Raw genomic sequence first — 23,997 nt, forward strand, 5'->3', positions numbered from 1 at the left:
AACCTAGCTAGTCATTGTATAAGAACCAGAACTCTTTTTGCTGACTGATATTCTTAGTAGAACTATGAGGCAAACCTAACTAGTCATTGTATAAGAACCAGAACTCTTTTCTGACTGATATTCTTAGTAGAACTATGAGGCAAACCTAGCTAGTCATTGTATAAGAACCAGAACTCTTTTTGCTGACTGATATTCTTAGTAGAACTATGAGGCAAACCTAGCTAGTCATTGTATAAGAACCAGAACTCTTTTTGCTGACTGATATTCTTAGTAGAACTATGAGGCAAACCTAACTAGTCATTGTATAAGAACCAGAACTCTTTTCTGACTGATATTTTTAGTAGAACTATGAGGTAAACCTAGCTAGTCATTGTATAAGAACCAGAACTCTTTTCTGACTGATATTCTTAGTAGAACTATGAGGTAAACCTAGCTAGTCATTGTATAAGAACCAGAACTCTTTTCTGACTGATATTTTTAGTAGAACTATGAGGTAAACCTAGCTAGTCATTGTAAAAGAACCAAAACTCTTTTCTGACTGATATCTTTAGTAGAACTATGAGGTTAACCTAGCTTGTCATTGTAAAAGAACCAGAACTCTTTTGGACTGATATTTTTAGTAGAACTATGAGGCGAACCTAGCTAGTCATTGTATATGTGACAACGTTATGTGCTCAAAAATTTAGAGTCATAAGCAAAATACGCGACAGACATTAGAATGAGACAAATCTTCTAAAGAGGCTCTACCTGAATTCGCTTGATCGTGACCAACGTGTCCACGCAGGTGTTGACCATCCTGGAACCTCGCACGGCGATGCCCAGGTTGACATAGTGGATCATGGGCATGGCCAGGTACAGGTAGTAGGACCTCAGGGGCTTGCACGCCAGCACGAGCGCCAAGACCATGGGGAAGAGCAGGAACCGGCGCCCGGTGTCGTAGAACAGGTTGACGTTGGAGTGGCAGAAGCCCATGCGGATCAGCTGCCTGTGCTCCACCCTAAAACGGGGTGTCCATTTGAAACAAGGTGCAAATAGTATCTGAACCTAAGCCCCAGTGCTTCTCAAAGTGCTTAACAAATGACTGCTCCCTTTTTTTTTTTCTAAAAAAAAATAATTAAAGCCCAACAGATTAAGAAGCTTCGGTGAGCCCGCGATGGCTTTGATCCTAAGCAAACTTAAAACTTGGCATTTTACATGCATGCATTAAAGACAATTGTGCCCCAGACCTATGCAAACAAGGTCATTAGTCTCCCATTAGAAATAATTAGGGCAGTAAATACGTTTTTTTTCCTACATAGCAGACGATAATTACATTCGTTTACAAAAAAAACCCCATCATCCTACCAAAAAGAAAAACCCAGGATAAAAAAAAATAAACCAGTAAAAACACATTGTTTGAAAAACAAATAACAATGCAAATGTATGGCCTCTTTTTAAAGTTTCTAGAGATACAATAGATTATGATTCTCCTTTACTAAATGCTAGAGCTGTAATAGACAGAGGCACAAGGGAAGCAATCTCATGGTCGCACACATTTTGAAAAGCACTGCTCTCTGAAAAGGGACATTTTAAATCCCCCATCCCCCCAATTTCTTAAAGAGGATAAAATGGGTTAATATGAACACTAATCATACAGATGAATGACCAAAAAATGTTCTAAAGTTATACAGATGAATAAAAGGTGCCAAAAAATAACACAAATGAATGAAATGTCTAGAATATTACATGTGATTAAAATTGCCTGCTTTAACTCTATATTTCCAGCTTTAACTCTACATTTCCAAACAATCACATCACAGATTTCCTAAACGTCAAAGAAAAGACAATGGGATACCAAATAGAAGGTTCGTAATTAAAAAAAATAAAAAAGTGCATTTTAATCATTGTTTTTGTACAAGCATTATAGAGTATTTATAGAAGGCGCATCGCAAAAGTTATATATCTGTAAGCATTGCAACAACCGATTACCTGGAGAGATCTCTTTCAGTTAATAAGGCTGATGTCACTACAAAGACCGCTATTGTTCACTACAATTAAACTCTATGAATATAATGTAAATAGTGAACTACACACACTATATAGGGAACTACACACACTATATAGGGAACTACACACACTATATAGGGAACAAGAAAATTAAAAAAAAAAAAAAAGCAATGAAAATAAAATAAAAGCCGCAAGACCATGTATAAAGATCGGTTGCATTTCCCAGCACCCAAAAAGATCCATATGTATGTATTTAACCCAACCAAAAAGATCCATATGCATGTATTTAACCCAACCAAAAAGATCCATATGCATGTATTTAACCCAACCAAAAAGATCCACATGCATGTATTTAACCCAACCAAAAAGATCCATATGCATGTATTTAACCCAACCAAAAAGATCCATATGCATGTATTTAACCCAACCAAAAAGATCCATATGCATGTATTTAACCCAACCAAAAAGATCCATATGCATGTATTTAACCCAACCAAAAAGATCCACATGCATGTATTTAACCCAACCAAAAAGATCCATATGTATGTATTTAACCCAACCAAAAAGATCCATATGCATGTATTTAACCCAACCAAAAAGATCCATATTCATGTATTTAACCCAACCAAAAAGATCCATATGCATGTATTTAACCCAACCAAAAAGATCCATATGCATGTATTTAACCCAACCAAAAAGATCCATATGCATGTATTTAACCCAATAGCCCTTAGGTTCCATTCGCTATGACCAGACATGACCATCATGACGTTATACCTTAGGCCAAAAGTGAAACTAAATACAGCCGATTAACGCACCGTTTGATTAGAGTAACCCCATGAGTAAAATCACTAAACTGGGATACTTCTTACTTCTTCAGGACATAAGACTAAAAAATAAAGTAGCTATACCTAAAACATTGAACCATAATTTACAAATAGAAAAACAAAACCTAATGAAATACTCAGAAAGACACATAGAGGCACACTTCTTTTTAAGACATTAATTAACATGCAAGACTAGATAGACACACGAAATGCATAGGACGTAATTATCTTCTTTTTTTTTTGAAGTAACGTCTGTAATCTATAAGATAAGTAAATAAGACAGATGTTATTTTTATGCTTGTCAATAACACAAAAGCACGGCGTCGATCAAAAAAACGAGTAGTGGGGTGAGGGGGGGGCGTGAAGCATCAAAACGTGCGCCCTGCACACAATCCAAGCACTAAGCCATCGCACTAATAACTACAGCCAGCCAGTACAAAGGATCACAGCTAATTCAAAAACTACAGCCAGCCATACTGTACTGGATACCAGCTAATTCAAAAACTACAGCCAGCCATACTGTACTGGATACCAGCTAATTAAAAAACTACAGCCAGCCATACTGTACTGGATACCAGCTAATTCAAAAACTACAGCCATCAATACTGTATTGGATACCAGCTAATTCGACAACAGCAGCAAGACATGCTACATTAGATCTCAACTAATTCAATAATAACAACCAGCCATGTTGCACTGGGTACCAGCTAACTCTACAACGGCAAACAGCCATATTACATTGGATACAAGCTACAGCGAATAGAAGCACCTACTATTCCTGACGAAGAGGCGGAAATCGAAATAGAAAAAAAAAAGTGTCGGTTATAAACAAAAAATGGGGGCTGGGAACAGATGTAAAAAAAATACATAAAACCCCACCCCAAACCAGAGAAAAGTAACACGATATAAACACTGATGAGCCGAGCCTTAGCCTGATTACGGGGATATTCAGAATAGACTGCGAGCTATTCCGAAACGAGCGCCACAGAAACCTTTTAGAGTAGTGTATTTCATTTAGCACAGCGTGAAGGTGTACTGACAGGACTGAATATAAATTATATAATTCTGTTTAAAGTATTCATACCTAGCCATCTATAGGGCAGACGATGTTAAGGTCATCTGTTTTGGTAGCCCAAGGTTATCGAAGGTGCCATGTGGCCAGCACAACGACCAACCGCCTTTACTTTTCCCCAAACCAATGTCACGTATCCCCATTAGAGTTGGGTGGACTCAGAGGTGCCCTTAAAACCACGAAATTCAAAATCCCAGTCTTCACCGGTATTCAAACCCGAGACTCCCGCGGTTCGGAAGTCAAGCGCTTAAACCACTCAGCCACCACGCTGGTATTGGGTGGTTAGTACAATTCTAACCATTTCAGACTTAAAGTCTAAGGCAAGTCATTCTAAATACGGACAAGATACACAATGTCACCACCAGGAAGCATATACAAAGGGAACATTTATGGAAAGTCCAACAGGGTCAGTTCCGGACTGGCCACTGGTCTACCTGAATTCTGCTCGTGGGCACCAGCACGTCCACCAAGGCGTTGATCATCTGCAGGCCCCTGACGGTGACGGTCATGTTGACAAAATGCAGCACCGGAAGCAGCGTGTACAGGAAGGACGCCCTCAGGCTAGTCGACCGCAGGACCAGGGTGAGGAGGATGGGGAAAGTGATGAGACGTCGACCGGCGTCCCAGACGATGAAGACGCTGCTGTGGCAGAATCCCTGTCGAAACAGCTGGCCGTATTCCATTCTGGCGGTACAAGATAGGAAAGTCACGTGACTGAAATGAGCGACCGCTGTTGTTTTCACGATCGCGTTAGCAACCGTTCAAAGGTTGAATTTTTTTTGGTTTTCAATGACGCTAATCTCAGATATGGTGTATGAGTGAATATATAGACTAGTGCGTAACTTAACAAGCAAGACAAATAGCAAGTCAAACAGGAACAAAAAATGCTTGGGGAAAAAAACATCAACAAAAGGGAGCGCCGCACGGTGGGCCGTATGAAACAATATTTTTGTAGTTTGTTTTGTTTTAAATAACGACTTTAAATCTTAAAAAATACGTTTATTATAACTATATTATAACTATATATATAACTATATTATAACTATATATATAACTATAAACTAGCCAACTTTTTGGAGTATCTGGTGTACAGAATAAAGAAAGTGTTGGTATGTTATGTTTTTTTTTTTTTTTTTAATATGTTTTTCTTAAATAATTTGTGTGCACTTTGTAATACAGCAGGGGGAACAAATGTTCTAGAATCTTCCTTTTGCACAACAAAATAGCTGCCTGGTCGTGCGGTTTGCACGCTGGACTGTCGTTCAGATTTATCGATAGTCCCGGGTTCAAACCCTGCCCGCTCCCATCCCCCGTCGTCCTGCGGGAGGTTTGGACAAGGAAGTAATTATCTTCAACTCTGAAGGAACATCCGAAACATGTAAAACATTTTACATTTTACAACACTGTGGAGTCAGAATTAGACTTTCACTGTATGGCTTCAAACTAGCGGTTGCAAAAGACAGCAGATCGTCTGCTACACATTTCAAATGTTGTCAAAATTCAATCTCATTCCTTTGAATTTTAGTTGGCAACGTTTCATAGAACGTCCTTGACATTGCTCATGACCTTTTGAATTACCATCATTCACTTAGGCCAATCTAACAGCTCGCTAAGAGATCCCCAAGGGCTCTGAGCGTTCCCAGGTTAAGAAACATTGGTCTGAGATTATTATGTATTTTACGATATCGGCCAATATATTTCAAGCGCAAAGCAGTGAAAAGCAAATCAATCAAAGCGATGGAACACCCCCGCTCCCATTTAAGCAATGCAAGCAACTCTAATGACTGACTGAGTATTTTAACTATCACAATTTGAATAGTTACATCAGCTGGGCTCAGTAGTTCCACATGAAACAAACTAAACCAAAATATCGATAGTACCACCATAGAATAGAAAAAAAAAAGTATCGATAGCACTCACAAGGAACAAAAGAAACAAATTATGCCAAGTACCACCAAAGAACAGAGAACAAAAAGTATCGATAGCACCATAATAAAACAGGAAACAAAGTATCGATAGTACGCCCTCCCCCCATGGAACAAAAGAAACACTAGACTTAACTTCGTACACTCTGAACTAGACTTTTCGTACACAGACTAGACTAGACTTCTTAATTTTCTTAACGACATGACAGACATGTATCCGAGATTAGGTCGCACAAAAAACATCTAGCAAAACTTAAAAGTTCTATTACGACTAGATAAATAAAAAAAACTAGAATAACTTAAAAGTTAGATTACGATTAGATAGAAAAAAACATCTAGCAAAACTTAAAAGCTCTTTTACGATTAGATAAATAAAAAAACCTAGAAAAACTTAAAAGTCCTATTACGATTAGATAAAAAAAAAAACACCTAGAAAAACTTTAAAAGTTCTATTACTAGATAAAAAAAAAACACCTAGAAAAACTTAAAAAGTTCTATTACGACTAGATTAAAAAAAAAAAACCTAGCAAAACTTAAAAGTTCTATTTCGACTAGATAAAAAAAACACATAGAAAAACTTAAAAGTTCTATTACGATTAGATAAAAAAAAACCTAGCACAACTTAAAAGTTCTATTACGATTAGATAAATAAAAAAAACCTAGCAAAACTTAAAAGTCATATTATGATTAGATAAAAAAAACACCTAGAAAAACTTGGCAAAACTTAAAAGTTCTATTACGACTAGATAAATAAAAAAAAAAACCTAGCAAAACTTAAAAGTTCTATTACGATTAGATAAAAAAAAAACAACCTAGCACAACTTAAAAGCTCTACTGCGATTAGACTTAAAAAAAAACAACTAACTAAAGGAAGACGCTCTACAAAGTTACTTCCTACGGTTCACTCCTCTACCTGTATTCTGCGACTGGTCACCAGCATGTCCATGAAGGCGTTGATGGTCAGCAGGCCCCGCACGACGATGGCCACGTTCACATAGAACATCATGGGGAGCAGCAGGTACAGGAAGGACGCCCTCAGGCTGACCGACTGCAGCACCAGCGTCAGGACGACCGGAAACATCAGCAGACGACGCCCAGTGTCCCAGAAGATGAACACGTTGCAGTGACACGCGCCTTGGCGGAGCAGCTGCACGTGCTCCAATCTGCTCGCGAGGACAGGAAGCCACGTGACAACAAAAAAATTTATAGTTTTGACTTCTGCTGCCTAAACATGTCTGCCTTAATACGATGATGAATCAAAAAAAAAATGGGGTAAAAAATCGTCTGTATTCGTGTATGTGAAGCTGAATAGTATTTAGGGATTGCGTCTAGTGATGACTACATTCTACGTCTGCTAGGAAATTGTTAAAACACACAATGAAACAAACTCGTTAAGTAAGCGCCAATGAAGAGAAACGTTAATCTGTTCATTTAGATACGAAATAAAATACAATTAAAAAAACAAAGGTCCGTAACTCTAGAAAATGTTACTTTAGAGATACTTCCCACTAGATGACGTCAGCGGTATTAACACTCGAGATGAAAACAAGCAAAAAAAAAAATACTTAAAAAAAAAAAAGCTTATAGTGAGCACAGTTCTAACGTTGCCATATGTCTTATTATTGCAAGTTTTATTTCCTTTTTTTTTCTGCATAAAACAAAAATTAATTGATTACAACTAGCTGATTAACAAATTGGTTATTTTTATTATTAATTCATGTGTTGACATCGACAATGAAAAAAAAATTGTGCAAAATTTCCTCTTGATCCGAGAATGGGAAGTGGGAGGAAACAAAACTTGTGGGTAAAAGAATCCACCCAGACAGACGGACAGAGTTTATATAAGCTTTGTAAAAAGTAAATCTAAAGAGTGTGTAATGAACTCTGGAATACTGTATAAATCTATACATGGGATGCGTTTACTATTTTATAAATATATATGGATTATATTCTATAAGTGCCAGTATTTAGACTACTAACCAGCACTTTTCTTCAAGTTTCAGTATTTAGACTACTAACTAACACTTTTCTATAAGTGCCAGTATTTAGACTACTAACTAACACTTTTCTATAAGTGCCAGTATTTAGACTACTAACTAACACGTTTCTATAAGTGCCAGTATTTAGACTACTAACCTGCACTTTTCTACAAGTGTCAGTATTTAGACTACTAACCAGCACTTTTCTTCAAGTTTCAGTATTTAGACTACTAACTAACACTTTTCTATAAGTGCCAGTATTTAGACTACTAACTAACACGTTTCTATAAGTGCCAGTATTTAGACTACTAACCTGCACTTTTCTACAAGTGTCAGTATTTAGACTACCAACCAGCACTTTTCTATAAGTGCCAGTATTTAGACTACTAACCAGCACTTTTCTATATGTGCCTCTCATGTCTACCAATGTTCATACTATTCGTAAGATTTTAAAAGCTAATCTTTAGGTAATAAGTAAAAGTCTTCATGCTTAAAATTCAAATTATGTCTAACCAAAAATAAAACTACGAAATCCCATATAAGCAATTAGAAAAGACAGTCACCGTTGGTCCATGTTATGCACATTTTCTTTTAAGAAATTGCCTGAAATTTGATTTGTGCGACTATCAAATGATAAAACAATGGATTTAGCTCTGTAAGCAAACCTTCCATAAGCTCAAAATATCATTGGCAAAGCAGAGATATAACATTTATATTCACATGCTAAGAAGAGCTCAAGATTTATAGTTGGGACTGACATGAACAAGCCATAAAGTCGTCAATTAATAGAGATAATGGTAGGCCAGTGATGACCAAACCAAGGCCCGGGGCCCATATCTGGACCATGACGTGGTATCTCTATCTGGCCACGTGGCACGGCAGGGTCTGGCCCAGTCAATCGATATGGAGGACTACCGCTGGGAGTCCTCAGACAGGACACGGGATGGGGAATCCCATGTCCAGGCCTGGTTGTATCGAAGGCCACTGGAAACCTGTGCACACAGAGCCTAATAAAGCCAAAAAATGGCAGGTTTCAACAGATTTCGAATGTTTATGAGTGTGACGGAAACGTCTGAGCTTGCTTGCCTTGGAGAAAGAGAAAGAAGGAGAGAGAAAGAGAAAACGAGAAAGAAGGAAAGAAAGAAAAAGAGAAAAAAAAAAGAGAAAGAGTGGTGGGGGGGGGGGGGGGAGAAAGAGAGAGAGAAAGAGATAGAGAAAAGAAGAAGAAGAGAATTAGCCTCTTGTTATTATGAGTCAGTCACGACCTTTTTTAACATTTCTAACACTATTCCACTTCCGATTCGGTCTTTTCAGTCCTTTGGAGATCTAAGGCTCGTTCCACAAACATCTCCGTATGGTATCGATACATCATTATAGAATCAACGTTTTCATGTATTCATTAAATGTACTTGGATAGTATTCGAATACACCAATAATGTTCTAGACATAATTTTAACGAGGTTGCCCCCCACTAAGTGACTTTAACACTGTGACTGTGGAATTTTGACGTTTGTTGATTATGAGCTCCATGTAACTTCGTCGTTGGTTTGTAGCTTGAAGCAGCTAGTACAGCTTTACCGGTGTAGGCGTGTAATACTTTTAATGTAGAACTTATAAAAAACTTAAATTTCTTTTGAAAAAAAATTAAAAGTAGCTTTTTTATTCATAGACATAAACACCTTTCAACTTTCAATGAAATAATGATATTTAAGTATGTAAAAAAAAAAAAAAAAAAAAAAAAAAAAAAAAATACACATGGAATAGACACTTCTGTCGTCTGTTCCTCCTTCTTCAACTCAAACACTCTTATCTATTAATTTGAACTACGACAGACACCTCGTGTTTTTTTTCTCCAGAATCTCTTCAGCCTACACAACCAAAACCATCCACCTAACTTTACGCATGGCTACAAAGTATCTATACAGCCACATAGAATAAGAAACTTAGTAATATATCTAATAAGAAACGAAGTATCGATATTACCAGATGAAATTCGAAACTGTATCGTTAGTAGCAGAACGAATTTGAAACAAAGTATCGATCTTAATACATGGAATGTGACACTGTGTATCGTTATAAGCATATCAGATAAGAAACAAAGTATCGATATTAACACATGGAGTAAGAGACTGTATCGTTAGTATTAGAAACAAAGTATCGATAGTACAACACGGAATAAGAAACTGAGTACTGTTAGTACCACATAGGATTAGAAATAATGTACCGATAGAAGCGCATAGAATAAGAGACTATGTTAGTAACTGTGACCTTCGATGACATACGAGACATTCTAAGGACACATTTTAAAACTGGCCAATAGCAGCTCTGATATTATCTGCACGACATTAAGAGGGAAAGAGAGAGAGAGAGAGAAAGAGAGGGAGTGAGAAAGAGAGAGAGGGGGGAAGAGAGTTAGAGAGAGAGAGAGAGAGGGGAAGATATATATATATATAGAGAGAGAGAGAGAAAGAGAGGGAGGGAGAGGGGAGAGAGAGAGAGAGAGAGAAAGAGATATAGAGAGAGAGAGATAGAGAAAGAGAGAGAGAAAGAGAGAGAGAAAGAGAGGGAGAGAGAGGGGGGAAAAGAGAGAGAGAGAGAGAGAAAGAGATATATATAGCGAGAGATAGAGAGAGAGAAAGAGAGGGAGAGAGAGGGGGGAAAAGAGAGAGAGAGGGAGAGAGAGGGGGGAAAAGAGAGAGAGAGAGGGAGAGAGAGAGGGGAGAAAAGAGAGAAAGAGAGGGAGAGAGAGAGGGGAGAAAAGAGAGAAAGAGAGGGAGAGAGAGGGGGGAAAAGAGAGAGAGAGGGAGAGAGAGGGGGGAAAAGAGAGAGAGAGAGGGAGAGAGAGAGGGGAGAAAAGAGAGAGAGAGGGAGAGAGAGGGGGGAAAAGAGAGAGAGAGGGAGAGAGAGGGGGGAAAAGAGAGAGAGAGAGGGAGAGAGAGAGGGGAGAAAAGAGAGAGAGAGAGAGGGAGAGAGAGGGGGGAAAAGAGAGAGAGAGAGGGAGAGAGAGAGGGGAGAAAAGAGAGAGAGAGAGCCTTCATCTATTTTCGGCTACGTTCGGATGTCGTGTGACTAAAAAATCACGCCCCAGAATTTGATGCCCCCTATCAACCACGCCAATCCCAGCGGTCCCCCGTCCTCTACCTGTATTCTGCTACTGGTCACAAACAGGTCCACGTAGGCGTTGACCGTCAGCAGGCCCCGGACCACGATGGCCTCGTTGACGTAGTACATCATGGGGAGCAGCAGGTACAGGTAGGACATCCTCAGGCTGACGGACTGCAGCACCAGGAGGAGGAAGACTGGAAACATCAGCAGACGACGCCCGGACTCCCAAAAGATAAAGACGTTGCAGTGGCAAATGACCTGGCGTAGGATCTGCACATACTCCAATCTGCTCGCGGGGACAGGAAGTCACGTGATTAAAAAAAAAATGTGGTTCGACTTATGCACTCTAGATAGTGTTGTTAAAGGCACATTCCTCGTCCCATATGCTAGGACAAATTTGTACAAATGCTCCTTCTTCCCTAGTGCTATTAGAGCATGGAATGGGTTGCCTGAGCTAGCCAGGGAAACCAGTGGCAGAATTTAAGTCATTGGTTAATAAGCATGACTAATTGCATGACGCGTAGGACGTAATCATCTTCTTTTTTTAAAGTAACGTCTGTACTATATAAGATAAGATAAGATTAAGTTGTTGACTTTATGAAAAGAGGTAATTAAAAATGTACAACTTCTCTCGTCTGCTTCGATGCGCTTGGGTTGGCACAGTAGCTCATTTATAGCAATTAGTAAATTGTTCTAAAAGAAAAAAGTTAAGACTACATGCAACACACAAAATGCATTAAAAAAAAAGAAAAAAACCCGCGACTTTAGCGCCATGAGATAAAGCGTTATTTGTTTCTTTTTTCATAACCAAACAGAAAATTAAAATTTAAAACAAATCCGTTTCTCAGCTTAATTTCAAAATGTTTCCTCGGGGAATATTTCTTCTAGATCTAGTAATAGTCCAAACATTCAAGAAAAAAAACAAACTCAGAACTAACATGCACAGAAGTTAAACACAGCCTGAGTTAAAACACTCAACACTAAATAACCTGTTGACTACATTAAAAAAAAAAAAAAAAAAAAAAAAACTTCGCCTATTTACACTTGTACATACTTTCCTTTTTTGGACTATTGCTTTGCCTTGTTCTGAATCAATGAATTATTTAAGAGTGCATACTGAATATACATATATATGATGTATATAGTGCTTTATTAAGATGTGCTTATGCTTAGAGCGAATGTGACATTCTCTAGTTCGTATGATACTCTCTATAAGCTATAAACAAGTATTTAGATCAGTGGTTCCCAAACTTTTCTGTCTCGTAGACCCCTTGCCATGTTATCTGGTTTTCGGTAGACCCCCTGCTTAACTTGCACATTTTTGCAAATTCATCAACATTTTTTTTAAAACTTATTTCTAACTGTAGTGAATTGAAGAGTGAAAAGTAATTCAAAGCTACTTATGAAGTTATAGGGATATATCTTTGTATTGAAAAGATTCAAATTGAAACTAATTAAAATAACAATTAATATGTATTGCTTTTACCACCAAACACACTGGAAATGTTGTTTTCAGGTTTAACATCCACTGCTACGGATATTATGTTTCATATAGAAATTATTGTTCTATGAAGTAGTCCTTGAAACATTAATTAATTAATTTGCCTTAAGAATCATTGCAAAAGTTTTCGCAAAATGTAGTTTTTTGTGTGTTTCTTTATCTACCACGTGTGGCTCAAACATTGGCTGCGCGGAACTGTTTCCACTAAGAGGAGAAGGGGCGAAGGCAAGTAACTGGCGCCTAAACCAGTAAGCTTCGAGCAGGAAGGGCTCATCAGCCTAGGCTTGCTACCCACCTAGCAAAAGGAAAACTGAATTCAAAACTCGGCTGCCTTGCAACTATACACAAACATGGGAAAGGTTTTGTGGGTCAACCCTGAGGAAAAATATGGAGCCGACGACCCTTATGCAGTTTGCAGCTCACAGCACTATACCCTATCAGAACCCGATCCAAACTGTATATATGTCGTTTGCAAAGAATTACATAAGAAACTTTTAATTTTATAACACAAGCAACCGATGTGTCCTTGAATTGTAGTGTTGCTAAAAGAAATTCTTTTATTAATCTCAGACATAGGTTTGTGTATAAGAGTGTTTAAAACTACAATGGCTGGTAAAATCAATGTTTTATCTATAGTGTTTTCGTTTTTTCCTATAAGCAAAGAGATAATGATGATAAAAGAGATATTGTAAGACGCTCAGAAACCATCAACTCCTCTTTATGATGTGGAAGAGAGATTTTGTGGGTCTATTCTAAACTTTATCTTTCAATACTCGAAAGTTTTTCAAATCTTAATCTATTTTGTCAATGTGGCAGTGTCTCAGATGATCCTCCAGTGTAATTGATTTCATATCATCTTAAAAAAGTCACTTAGGCAACCGCTTGTTGGACAAGGAAGGAATGAATCCCAATTTTGAATAATCAACGCTGTACAGTCGACATTTCTTTTTGTTAAACATTAATTACTAAATTAAGCTATTTAAATAAGTATTGACATTTAATACAACAATTTTTTTTTCGTTTGCATAGCAGGAAAAATATTTAAAAGATTAACTAAGGTACAAATCATATAATTACATTAATGGGTTGTAAAAAAAAATATTTTAAGCAACGACCTGTTTAAATGAAATCTATTATCGTAGACCCCCGTGGACACCTCATAGACCCCCAATTTATTTTTTCATTTTCGTAGACCCCTTGGAAGTTTTCGTAGACCCCTTGGAAGTTTTCGTAGACCCCTGGGGGTCTATATAGACCTCTTTGGGAATCACTGATTTAGATTATTTGCCGGCCTTTATGCTACAGAGCTCTGTTTTCGAATGTTTCGACTTGAGATTATGTTTCTGTTTTCAAAGCATGTTCCTGTATGTACAAGTTTAAACCAGGCCTAACCTAAAGTAGAAACACACAACCATAAATAAGCAGTAAAAGCAAAGCCGCTGAACCCTCTACAGTAGCCTACACACCAATGGACATTCCAACGAAAGCTCTCAGCAAACAAAACCGTTAGTTCAAAACGTAATGAGGCAGAATCAACAAGACTTTATTTAAAAGCTTAGTGAAGTTACATCAAAACCATAAGGCATAATACAACAAGAAATATATATTTTATATTAAGTGTAATTGTTTCAATTAATTTGGAAAATGAAGGGGTATTTTGGGTAAAATGTATTTTTTTTTTAAAGTTGTAAATCCTAAGTTCTAACTCGAGGGCTCAAGCCTTTCAAGCCAACACACTAACCACTGTGCCAGCGAAGTGCTTATGAAAATACAAGGGTTTATAGTTATCTATTATTAGGTTCAAACTTTTAAGCGACAAAGTATAAACGGGACTAATTCAGCTTTTTATCGCCACATCAGTCAAGTACTATTTCATTCCCTTGTTCGATACCAAACAAAATAATTAATTACGATAACTAATTAACCAAAACGGTTATTTTTTTTTAATTGATCTCTTGTTTTTGTCCGGTACAAGAATAATTGTGCAAAGTTTCAACTTGACCCGAGAACGGGCGCGAAAGAAAAAAAATGTGTTCAAACATTTTACCAGACAGACGGACAGAAAGGAAAAAAGGACAGACAGAGTTGATTTAAGCTTTGTAAGAAGGTGAAGACGACAAAGAAGACATATAGGTCTTTTGTTGTTCTTGGAACATACGGAAATAAGGCGCATGTGTCTGTCCAAGCTCTATGGGGGCCGTGCACTTCAAAGATAGTTAAGTCCTAATTGTTTTTGTTTTTTGTTGGATTTTTTTTTTTTTTTTTTGTAAAGAGAGATAGAGAGAGAGGAGGAAAAAAACCCAGCAAACAAAATATAAAAAAAAAAAATCCTTTTACTAAACAACAAAGCGTATTTGAGGGGAAGAGCTCCGCACTTACAACCATATATCTCAGTAATGTAGAAATTATTTCCTTTATTCGATGTCAAGCAAAATGGTTAATTACCAATAATTAACTGACTAAAAAGTTTTTTTTTTTTTTTTTTTTTTGTAAATTCATTCAATGTTTCGTTCGGTACAATAATTTTAAGTTTGGGAGAAATAACGTGTTCAATTATCTAAGAGGACGAAACCCTACATATTTAGCCGTGTAAGTGAATACTGAAGGATTAATTGCCTGGTATCAAACAAAATATTTCATTACTAGTAATTACTTGTTTTGTTTTTAATTGATTCATGTCATTTCTATGCCAATGGATAACTGTTTCAACTTGACCCGATAACAGTTGAGGGAGCAATAACATGTTAAAACGTTTTACCACACAGAGTTGATATAAGCTTTGTAACAAAAAAGTGAAAGCTAATAATACAAACGCTAGGAGTAGAAAACAAAAGACCTGGCCAGTGAAACAAAGCGGTACAGAAAGCAATCAAGACTATATCGGTGCGATCTGATAGGAGATAGTGGCAGTAATACACCAAATCACTCTTTTATGAAGTATACTTTATGTAATCATATGAAGTGGTATGGTATTTTGAACTAAATCTAACTCACCACAAACACACGTCTTTTCACTCTCAGGCAATCTGGAGTCGTCTGTCGTACCTAAGACCGCTGATGACAATGCCGTTTATCTCAGCATCATTCACTTTGATAGCCTCTTCCCACCCAGAGGCGCAGATAGGGTGAGAAGGGAGTGGGGGGAATATGAAAATCCCCCCCCCCGGGCCCCCCGAAATGAGTGTGTTTTTTTTTTTACATTAAATATTAAATATTACACAAAATGCAGGGGCCCCCCAAAGAGGTCAACCCCCGAATGATGGCAAATTCCTAGCTGCGCCACTGTTCCCACCGTCACCATAAAACACACACACACACACACTCCAAAAGGACACGTTTCGGTAGTTATTCCACTATTTAGCAGTAAGCTTAATAAGACTTACATTTTTCATTTTATAAATTGCAATTCAAAAGAAACAACAGAGATATAAATTCACACCCGCAAATAGAATTAGCCACAAAAATAAACAAATAAATAAAAGTATGTGCCACGGAAATGTCAATATTAGTAACAAAAAAGTATACCGCTTGTTACAAACTAAGAAATGAAGTTGTGACTACATATAATGTTAGTGAAAAAATATTAGTTCAAAAGGGGGCGACTATGTTAGTTCAGAAGAAGAATAAAAAAAAAAGGGGGGGGGGGGTCCTAGAAACAGTAGGAAAAACCAAAAGTGTCAGTCTAAAAAAAAAAGAACAAGGTCCTAGATACAGAGAGGACGACATCAACAGAGTGTTGGGAAAGCGTCTCTAACCTCCAACCGCCTGGCCACCACCTTCATCTCCGCGATGTACTGGACAGAGAAAGGGATGAAGATGGTGAGAGGCACCTTCATGGCTTGGAACTGGCCGAAAGCGACGAACACCAGGGCGCTGGTCATGGGCGTGTCCGTCAGGAGCGTGAGGCTGGTGAAGGTCAGCATCATGGTCAGGCCGATGGTCATGAAAAACGGGACAAAGAAGACACCTTGCATGCACCTGGCCACCCGGAGATGAACAGCTTCCTGTCTGAAAATGGTTGCAACACGAAAAAAAAAATGGCTGACTGTGGAACTTGATGTCATTCAAAGGAATCACTGTTGATGCTTTTGTCTGTATGTAGTGAAATGTTTATATATCATGTATCGTACTTGTAGGCCGCTGTTTAAAAATAATTTCTTATCCTATTTAAAGGTGTTGGTAACTAACAGCAAAAGACTTTGCGATTTATGTAACAAGGTCATTACCAAGAAAATGTCGTAAAGATACTTTCAAAAAGGGGAAACAATTTTTTAAACAATCAGCTCACACTTCCCTAGTAGGCAATTTTTTCATGAAACTAAAGGAGATTGCTTAGGTATTTATTAAAAAAACACCTAATTAATTATTATTTGATGAAACAAAAAAAATATAACCATCATATCCTTGACAATTTGGATGATAATAAAATAAGTTATCATACAAAATTAGTATTATATAGGCATTAAACGTTTCATTATAAACAACCACAGTTTACAAACAGCACTGATTAGTTCTGTTAGAGCATTATGATTAAACATGCCAAAAAAAAAGATAGAGAGAAAACAATGCAACAAGATTTAATTTGCATGTGTATCTCCTTGGTCTTTTAATGAGGAAACTCTTGATTATTGAAACCATTTTGTGAGATAAAATGAAAAAGGTTTCTAACAAAAAAGAGTTAATAGCAGCACAGAATTCCTGATTTCCTGACAAGCAAAAACTAAATTAAAGCCAATAACATGCTCTAGAGTACAACAATTAACACTACATTAACAATACAACAACAACAACAACAAAAAAAAAGGTTCACCTTTCGCATACAATTCCTAAGCTAAAAGACAATTCTTTTTTAAAGGGAGGCAAAATAATTCAGACAAAGATGGAAACTTAACATGCGTTATTTCCCTTGGTTCAAAAAAAAATTAAATATTGAGAAATGTTAACATTTTAACGAATCGTGACTTGACATTATAATTCTTATTAATTCGTTGTTATTGTTCCTAGAAGTGCTAGTTATATATAAAGGTGTGAGAAGTTTCCTTATATTTCTTTTATAATCTAAATATCCTGGACATTACTATAGGTGTTATGCTACTTGAAACATTCTCAATTATAATATGCAGACTGAATCATTTAAAATAATATTTATGAATAAACCAATATCTAAAAATCAACTTAATTCTTGTTAAAACACAGACATAGACTGAGAGATACACTAGAGCATTGGTGCAAGAAACTGGGGCCCGCGGACCATATCCGACCCGTGCTGAAGGCTGCTATTCGGACCCTGAAAACTACTGACCACACTAGATAATAAAGTCGCCGGGGATACACTTCCACTGAGCTCAACGATTATTTTTGCTTTGTATTGTTTTGGTGTGATCTGGTGAGACCAATCGTTCAATAAGGTTTGAACACTGACCTGCGACGTCGCAACCCGTGGGCAGTTTAGACCACTGATGCCCTACGTAATTTGGCCTGCGGGCCATTTCATTTTCCAACACTCGTGTCGCGTGCCACAAGTTGAAAAACGAATTTGACCTGAAACTAACTTTTTCAGAAGCCCATGGGTCTAGTACTTACATTAATTAGTGTGGGATATTTGAAGTTTATCTTTTTTTTTTTACACATCGAATAATGACGTCATTTCTCTATTTAAATTGTGAGCAACATTGTAGCTAGAACTAGATTTACCACCGACTTATTTTCTTGTCTCTTTTTTTGGTAAATATTCTCATCAATTCCGCCATATTTATTTCACATTATAAACTCAATAGTCCCCTCTTTGCTCAGTTATCTATTTTTTTTTAAATGATCCTTGAAGAAATACGTAGCATAGAAAAACAAAAGAAAGCAATATGGATAAATGTGAGTGCGCTGTAATGTAACCTAAAGAAAAACGTTTAAAATATAAAAAGAGAAAGATAGGGAAAGATATAGAGATACACGTAAATAGATAAACTGTTAATGACGCCATATTGAGAGATCACTGCTGCCAACTAAATATATATAAAAAAAAAATAATGTGTGCTGTAGGTGTTTGAAAATTTGATTCTACAGTGCTAAAAAAGTGCATACGAAAATTACCATACACCCTTTAAAAGACATAGTTTAGCAACACTTCCTTCTTCTGTACACCAGCGATCAGACCGGGACTGCAATCTCCACTATAATATTAAAAGCACTGCAGGTAAAGATATCAAGCTACGCAGCCTATAGAAACAATAATCGACGTAAGCAACTTCTATCAAGACTCTCCACAGTCTTGTATTACATAATTTTTTTAAACAATTAAAAGAAAACAGAAAATGCATCGCGGGCTCTGGAAATAAAGAGAGCAGAAAAGATATGATTTTAAAAAAGTTATTGGCGGTCTAAAACTCCAAGGGTGGGAATCGTTTTAACAACACTTCTGCCTACTGTACACCCTGCAGAACGAGGCTCGTTTATTCAGATTCAGAACGAGGGTGGTTTATTCAGACTCAGAACGAGGGTGATGTATTCAGATTCAGAATGAGGGTGGTTTATTCAGATTCAGAATGAGGGTGATTTATTCAGGTTCAGAATGAGGGTGGTTTATTCAGGTTCAGAATGAGGGTGGTTTATTCAGATTCAAAATGAGGGTGGTTTATTCAGATTCAGAACGAGGGTGATTTATTCAGATTCAAAATGAGGGTGGTTTATTCAAATTCAGAACGAGGGTGGTTTATTCAGATTCAGAACGAGGGTGATGTATTCAGATTCAGAACGAGGGTGATTTGTTCAGATTCAGAACGAGGGTGATGTATTCAGATTCAGAACGAGGGTGATGTATTCAGATTCAGAACGAGGGTGATTTATTCAGATTCAGAACGAGGGTGGTTTATTCACATTCAGAACGAGGGTGATGTATTCAGATTCAGAACGAGGGTGATTTGTTCAGATTCAGAACGAGGGTGATGTATTCAGATTCAGAACGAGGGTGATGTATTCAGATTCAGAACGAGGGTGATTTATTCAGATTCAGAACGAGGGTGGTTTATTCAGATTCAGAACGAGGGTGATGTATTCAGATTCAGAACGAGGGTGATTTATTCAGATTCAGAACGAGGGTGGTTTATTCAGATTCAGAACGAGGGTGATTTATTCAGATTCAGAACGAGGCTAGGCTGGTTCTAGTTAAAATAAGATCGAGACGTTTGGAAACGAAACAAAAAAAAAGCCAAACTAAAGTAGCACTGACCTTTTGAAGTGGGATATTGCATTCTATTCATTAATTCGTACTTCATTTTTTTTGTCAGAGAAAAAAACAACAACGTCAAAAGTGGTTTAATCAGTCGATCGACACCTCAGTCATTCAACCCATTTGTCTATCTTTCTATATATCAAGAATCGGTACAATAAAATTGACAATCTCTTTAAAATATTTAAAGACACTATGAAAAGCCAACAGATTATTTAAGAAGCAAAGTATAACAAAAAAATAAATAAATCCTTTTTTAAAAGAAAAAAAAACTTGATTCGTTTCATAACTTTGATTCATGTCTTGTCTTTGCCAATGAATAAATGTGCAAAGTTTAAAAATTAGTCCGAGAAATAACGTGTACAAACGTTTTATCAGACAAACAGAGTGAGTTGAAATAAGCTTTATATATATATATATATAAAAACCCACCTCAACTATTACAAACATTTGAACACATTTAACTATTGTTGGGTAGAAATGAAAGAGGTGTTCAATCAAACACACGCTCTCTCTCTCTCTCCATTCATATTAAGCGCGCACACGCACAGACACAAAGACAGAAGACCAAGAGGATTCAGAAAAAATAATTTCAAAATTTTTTTAAAATTTGAAACTTTAAGTGAATTAAAAAAAAAAAAACTGCTGTGCCAACTAAACTTTCACACATAAACTTCATTATTATTATTCAGTGTGTTTTGCTAATAGGACTCGCATCAGTATTACACTATAGAAGATACCCAAGCACATAGGATTATCAAGGTACTGTAGAAATATATCAAGTAAACTTATGGATACATCCTTTACAGTGGTTACTGAAGTTAGATACTTCCTTCTAAGAGTGTAACTGACCTGAAGTCGGCGGAAGACAATTTTCATCTCTGCGATGTTCTGAATGGCGAATGGTATGAAAAGCACAAGGGACAGGCGGAAGGCTTGGAACATCCCAACTGTGAAGAAAGCCTTGTACGCCGTCATCTGCTCTCCGGTCAAGGTGAAGGCCGTGAACGTGGCGTACAGGATCACCTTGGCAGACGCAAAGAATGGCGCCAGAATGAGCGCCTGGTGCCGCTTGGCCGAACCCACGTCTTTAGCCTCGCTCCTGGAAATGTTACAGTGGAAGCCTGAAGCTTTAATTAAGATACAAGATGGGACGTCTTTGATAAGACGATAAGACGTACAGACGTGAAAGCTTGCCACTGGAGGACAAGAAACCAAGCACAGAGACCAGATAGATTAGAAAGCATTAGCAGACTTGAAAGTGAAAAACAATAAGGTCAAGGACACACCATGAAGCATACCCTTTATTTATTTTTTAACTTTTTCTAAAAAAAAAAAAAAGTTTTAATTAAAACTAAATAGTAAAATCTTGTTTTATAATGTGCGCATCGCCTTAATATACACTATAGATCTTTCGTGCTAGAGCACCTTTGTAGGGTTATATATGGTTATAAATGTAATCAAACCAGCTAAATGACATTGCATTGTCATAAATGTAATCAAACCAGCTAAATGACATTGCATTGTTATAAATGCAATCAGACCAGCTAAATGACATTGCATTGTTTTTGCCACTCGGGAAATGACATCCGGTTACACGTTCAATGCTAACATGTACAACACTATGATACACGATCACACAGACTCATCATGCAGTCGTCGTGGCAAAGGCGTAGTGAGCAAAACGTGCGGCCGGGGCAAGGTAAATTATTGGCGCCCCCCCCCCCCCGATTTTCAATGAACATCACATAGAAATATAGGCTGCGTGTGGCGCCCATCTGAGGGTGGCGCTCGGGGCACCTTTACCCACTTGCCACCCCCCCCCCCCCTTTTTCACTACGCCTCTGCATCGTGACGTCATCGTGCAATGATCATGCTCTATGTAAACCTTTGGTCACAGTATGACTTTCAAGTAGGACTTTTTTTTTTTTACGTGCTTTTTATGCAGAAACACCACTACCACAAGCATATCTTGAAACGTAACTCTTAATTTCAAAATGTCAGTTATCATGAATGGTGCAACGATGGCATTCTCATTGGTGCCAGTGTTCTACAAGAGAGTTACTTCAGTTAAGATATTTCAGTTTTCATAACTGTTATTAAGATAATTTATCTAGGCAAGTGAGTCAACAAAAGTATGAGGCATTAGGTTTAAGTTTAATTTTCTATCTGTTAGGTTTTAATGCATCGAGTTTCTGGGCATGTGCCTTGTTTTAATTAAAATTCAACGACAAGTTTCTCCCCAAAATAATTATCCACAAAATGCACTTTAAAATAAAGTGTTTCTCCTATAATTGACTGTCATAGCGTGAGAGAAAGTCTAGTTCGCTGACAATGAATGCTGAGCTACCAGACTGGAGCCACACTTTATTTCAGCATAGACTCGAGCCAGCTGTGGCAGCTGACTGGATATAGACAATTAGCCCTAAAAACTAAATTTAATGAAAACATTGTCTCAGAAATAAAAGGAAGAAAACAATACACTTTTACACAGAAAAAAAATAATTCTATTACACCTTTAGACATTGTTTTGGTCTCCTATGATTGTGTTAGAGGCAGAATTTTAATGCAATGACGACTCTGGTTTTCTCTGACTATTTAAATTAAATCATTTGGTTTTAAAGCGTATTGAATTAAATCACAAGTCTTCTCTTTGCGTGTACAGGTTAGTCACTTTTCAACCATATTGACCTAGTACATGCCTTATAAATCAGTCTTGTTATAAACGTTTTTAAAAAATGGAAGGAGAAAAAAAAGGGAATGTCTATTAGTAGAGTTAAGTTAGTCCAAGACTGAAGACAAACACATAAGTACAACATTCTCATGCAGAAAATAATTAAAAAGAGGGGGGGGGGGGTAGAGGTAAAAAAAAACACACTAAGGCCGACTCCAGCTTACGATACTATGAACCACCATACAGATAACGAATTATTAAAGTCATTGAAACCTTAGTCCTCCAATACATAAGCCTTGTAATACGCAGTCACTTAATACTTTAGCTGCAGTAGAACAATTCAAATCGATTTTCTCCCACATCTCCAGACAATGGGACCGCTTAACAATGACAGTCCTTGTGTATATATATGTCAGTGCAATACGATGGGTACACTTATCTATACAAAGCAGGGATTTCGTGGAGTCGCCAGCTAATCGCTAGCTCCGTGAATTACCCGACTGGTAGGCTCATCGGTTAAGCAGACGACAGCAAGTCTCTGCTTCGCAGTTCTACAAAACTAGATTACCAACATGTCAGATTTCAAAGTACTAAGGTTTTGGCTTCGTGTTGAGTTTGGAAATTCAAAGATACATCTGCAATAAAATAACTGTAACATGAGTACGGTACACTTCTGGTACATAGGCTTTAAGATACGGACCCTTCAGACATAGAGGCGTTCAAAAGGAGACCCTTAAGGCATAGAGGCTTTTAAAAATAGACCCTTCAGGAAGAGGATTTTAAAAAGAGACCCTTCAGGCATAGAGGCTTTTAAAAAGAGACCCTTCAGGCATAAAGGCTTTTAAAAAGAGACCCTTCAGGCATAGAGACTTTCAAAAAGGAACCCTTTAGTTATAGATGCTTTTAAAAAGGGGCCCATTTAGGCATAGAGGCTATTATAAAGGGTCACTTTAGACATAGTCTATACCCCTCCCCCCCCCCCCCCAGACCTTCAGGCCCAGATGCTATTAAAAAAAAAGGAACCTTTCATACAAAGAGGCTTTCAAAAATCTTTTATGCAAAGAGGTTTACAGAAACGGACCCTTCATGCATTGGGGCTAATAGAAATGGACGCATTAAGTCATAGAAGCTATCAGAAAGAGACTCTTCATGCGCTGGTGTTAACAGAATCGCACACAAATGTCATCACTATAATCCTTCTTCAAGACATGGGTTAAAGCTGACTATCTTCGAATTCTTTTAGGATATTTACCGTCATTACTGCAACCTTAATAGTCAATATAATGGGAATTCTTGAAATTTGTATACATGACATCTGGTAAAGACATGATCAGGGTTAAGGTTCATACTTATGATCAATGTCTATTTGAAGTTACTGTACAAGCTTGTGTCCCCTGGGTGACTGCCTATATGTCTTAAGAGTCAAAAGTCTCTGAACTTTTTCAAAACGGAATCTGTGCCAGATCTCATCATTATAAGATTGTTGTTTTTTTTACTAGCAGCAATGAATTATGTAACATAGACAAGAAAGCCAGAAACTTAAGACCAAACAAAAAAAAATCGAGAAACTTAAAATCAAATAACCCAGGAACTTATTTAGACTAGGATCCTCACACACAAAAATTAACTTACGCAAATGACTTTGAAATGTTTATAGCGGACAACGTAAACTAAACAGAGACTTATAATAACCCAAGTCTTGCTAT

The 23,997-nt window shown here is 37.2% G+C and overlaps 1 protein-coding gene across 12 annotated transcripts in view; it reads right to left on the reverse strand.

Annotated features, from left to right (window-relative positions):
* LOC106062148 (ATP-binding cassette sub-family C member 4-like) overlaps positions 1-23,997 on the reverse strand; it is a 103,472-nt gene that overhangs the window by 50,044 nt on the left and 29,431 nt on the right. The window contains exon 8 of one of the 12 annotated variants that reach the window (XM_056011974.1): positions 748-997. The exons of 6 other annotated variants lie outside the window; for them this stretch is intronic. In XM_056011974.1, coding sequence (XP_055867949.1) covers positions 748-997 — 250 coding nt within the window. Of the gene's footprint in view, positions 1-747; positions 998-4,319; positions 4,570-6,723; positions 6,974-10,930; positions 11,181-16,150; positions 16,404-20,469; positions 20,720-23,997 lie in introns of all 12 variants that reach the window. 5 more of the 12 variants (XM_056011978.1, XM_056011975.1, XM_056011977.1 and 2 more) reach the window with 5 other exon arrangements.

Source organism: Biomphalaria glabrata, chromosome 15, assembly GCF_947242115.1.
Source record: "Biomphalaria glabrata chromosome 15, xgBioGlab47.1, whole genome shotgun sequence".
NCBI classification, from domain to species: Eukaryota; Metazoa; Mollusca; class Gastropoda; family Planorbidae; genus Biomphalaria; species Biomphalaria glabrata.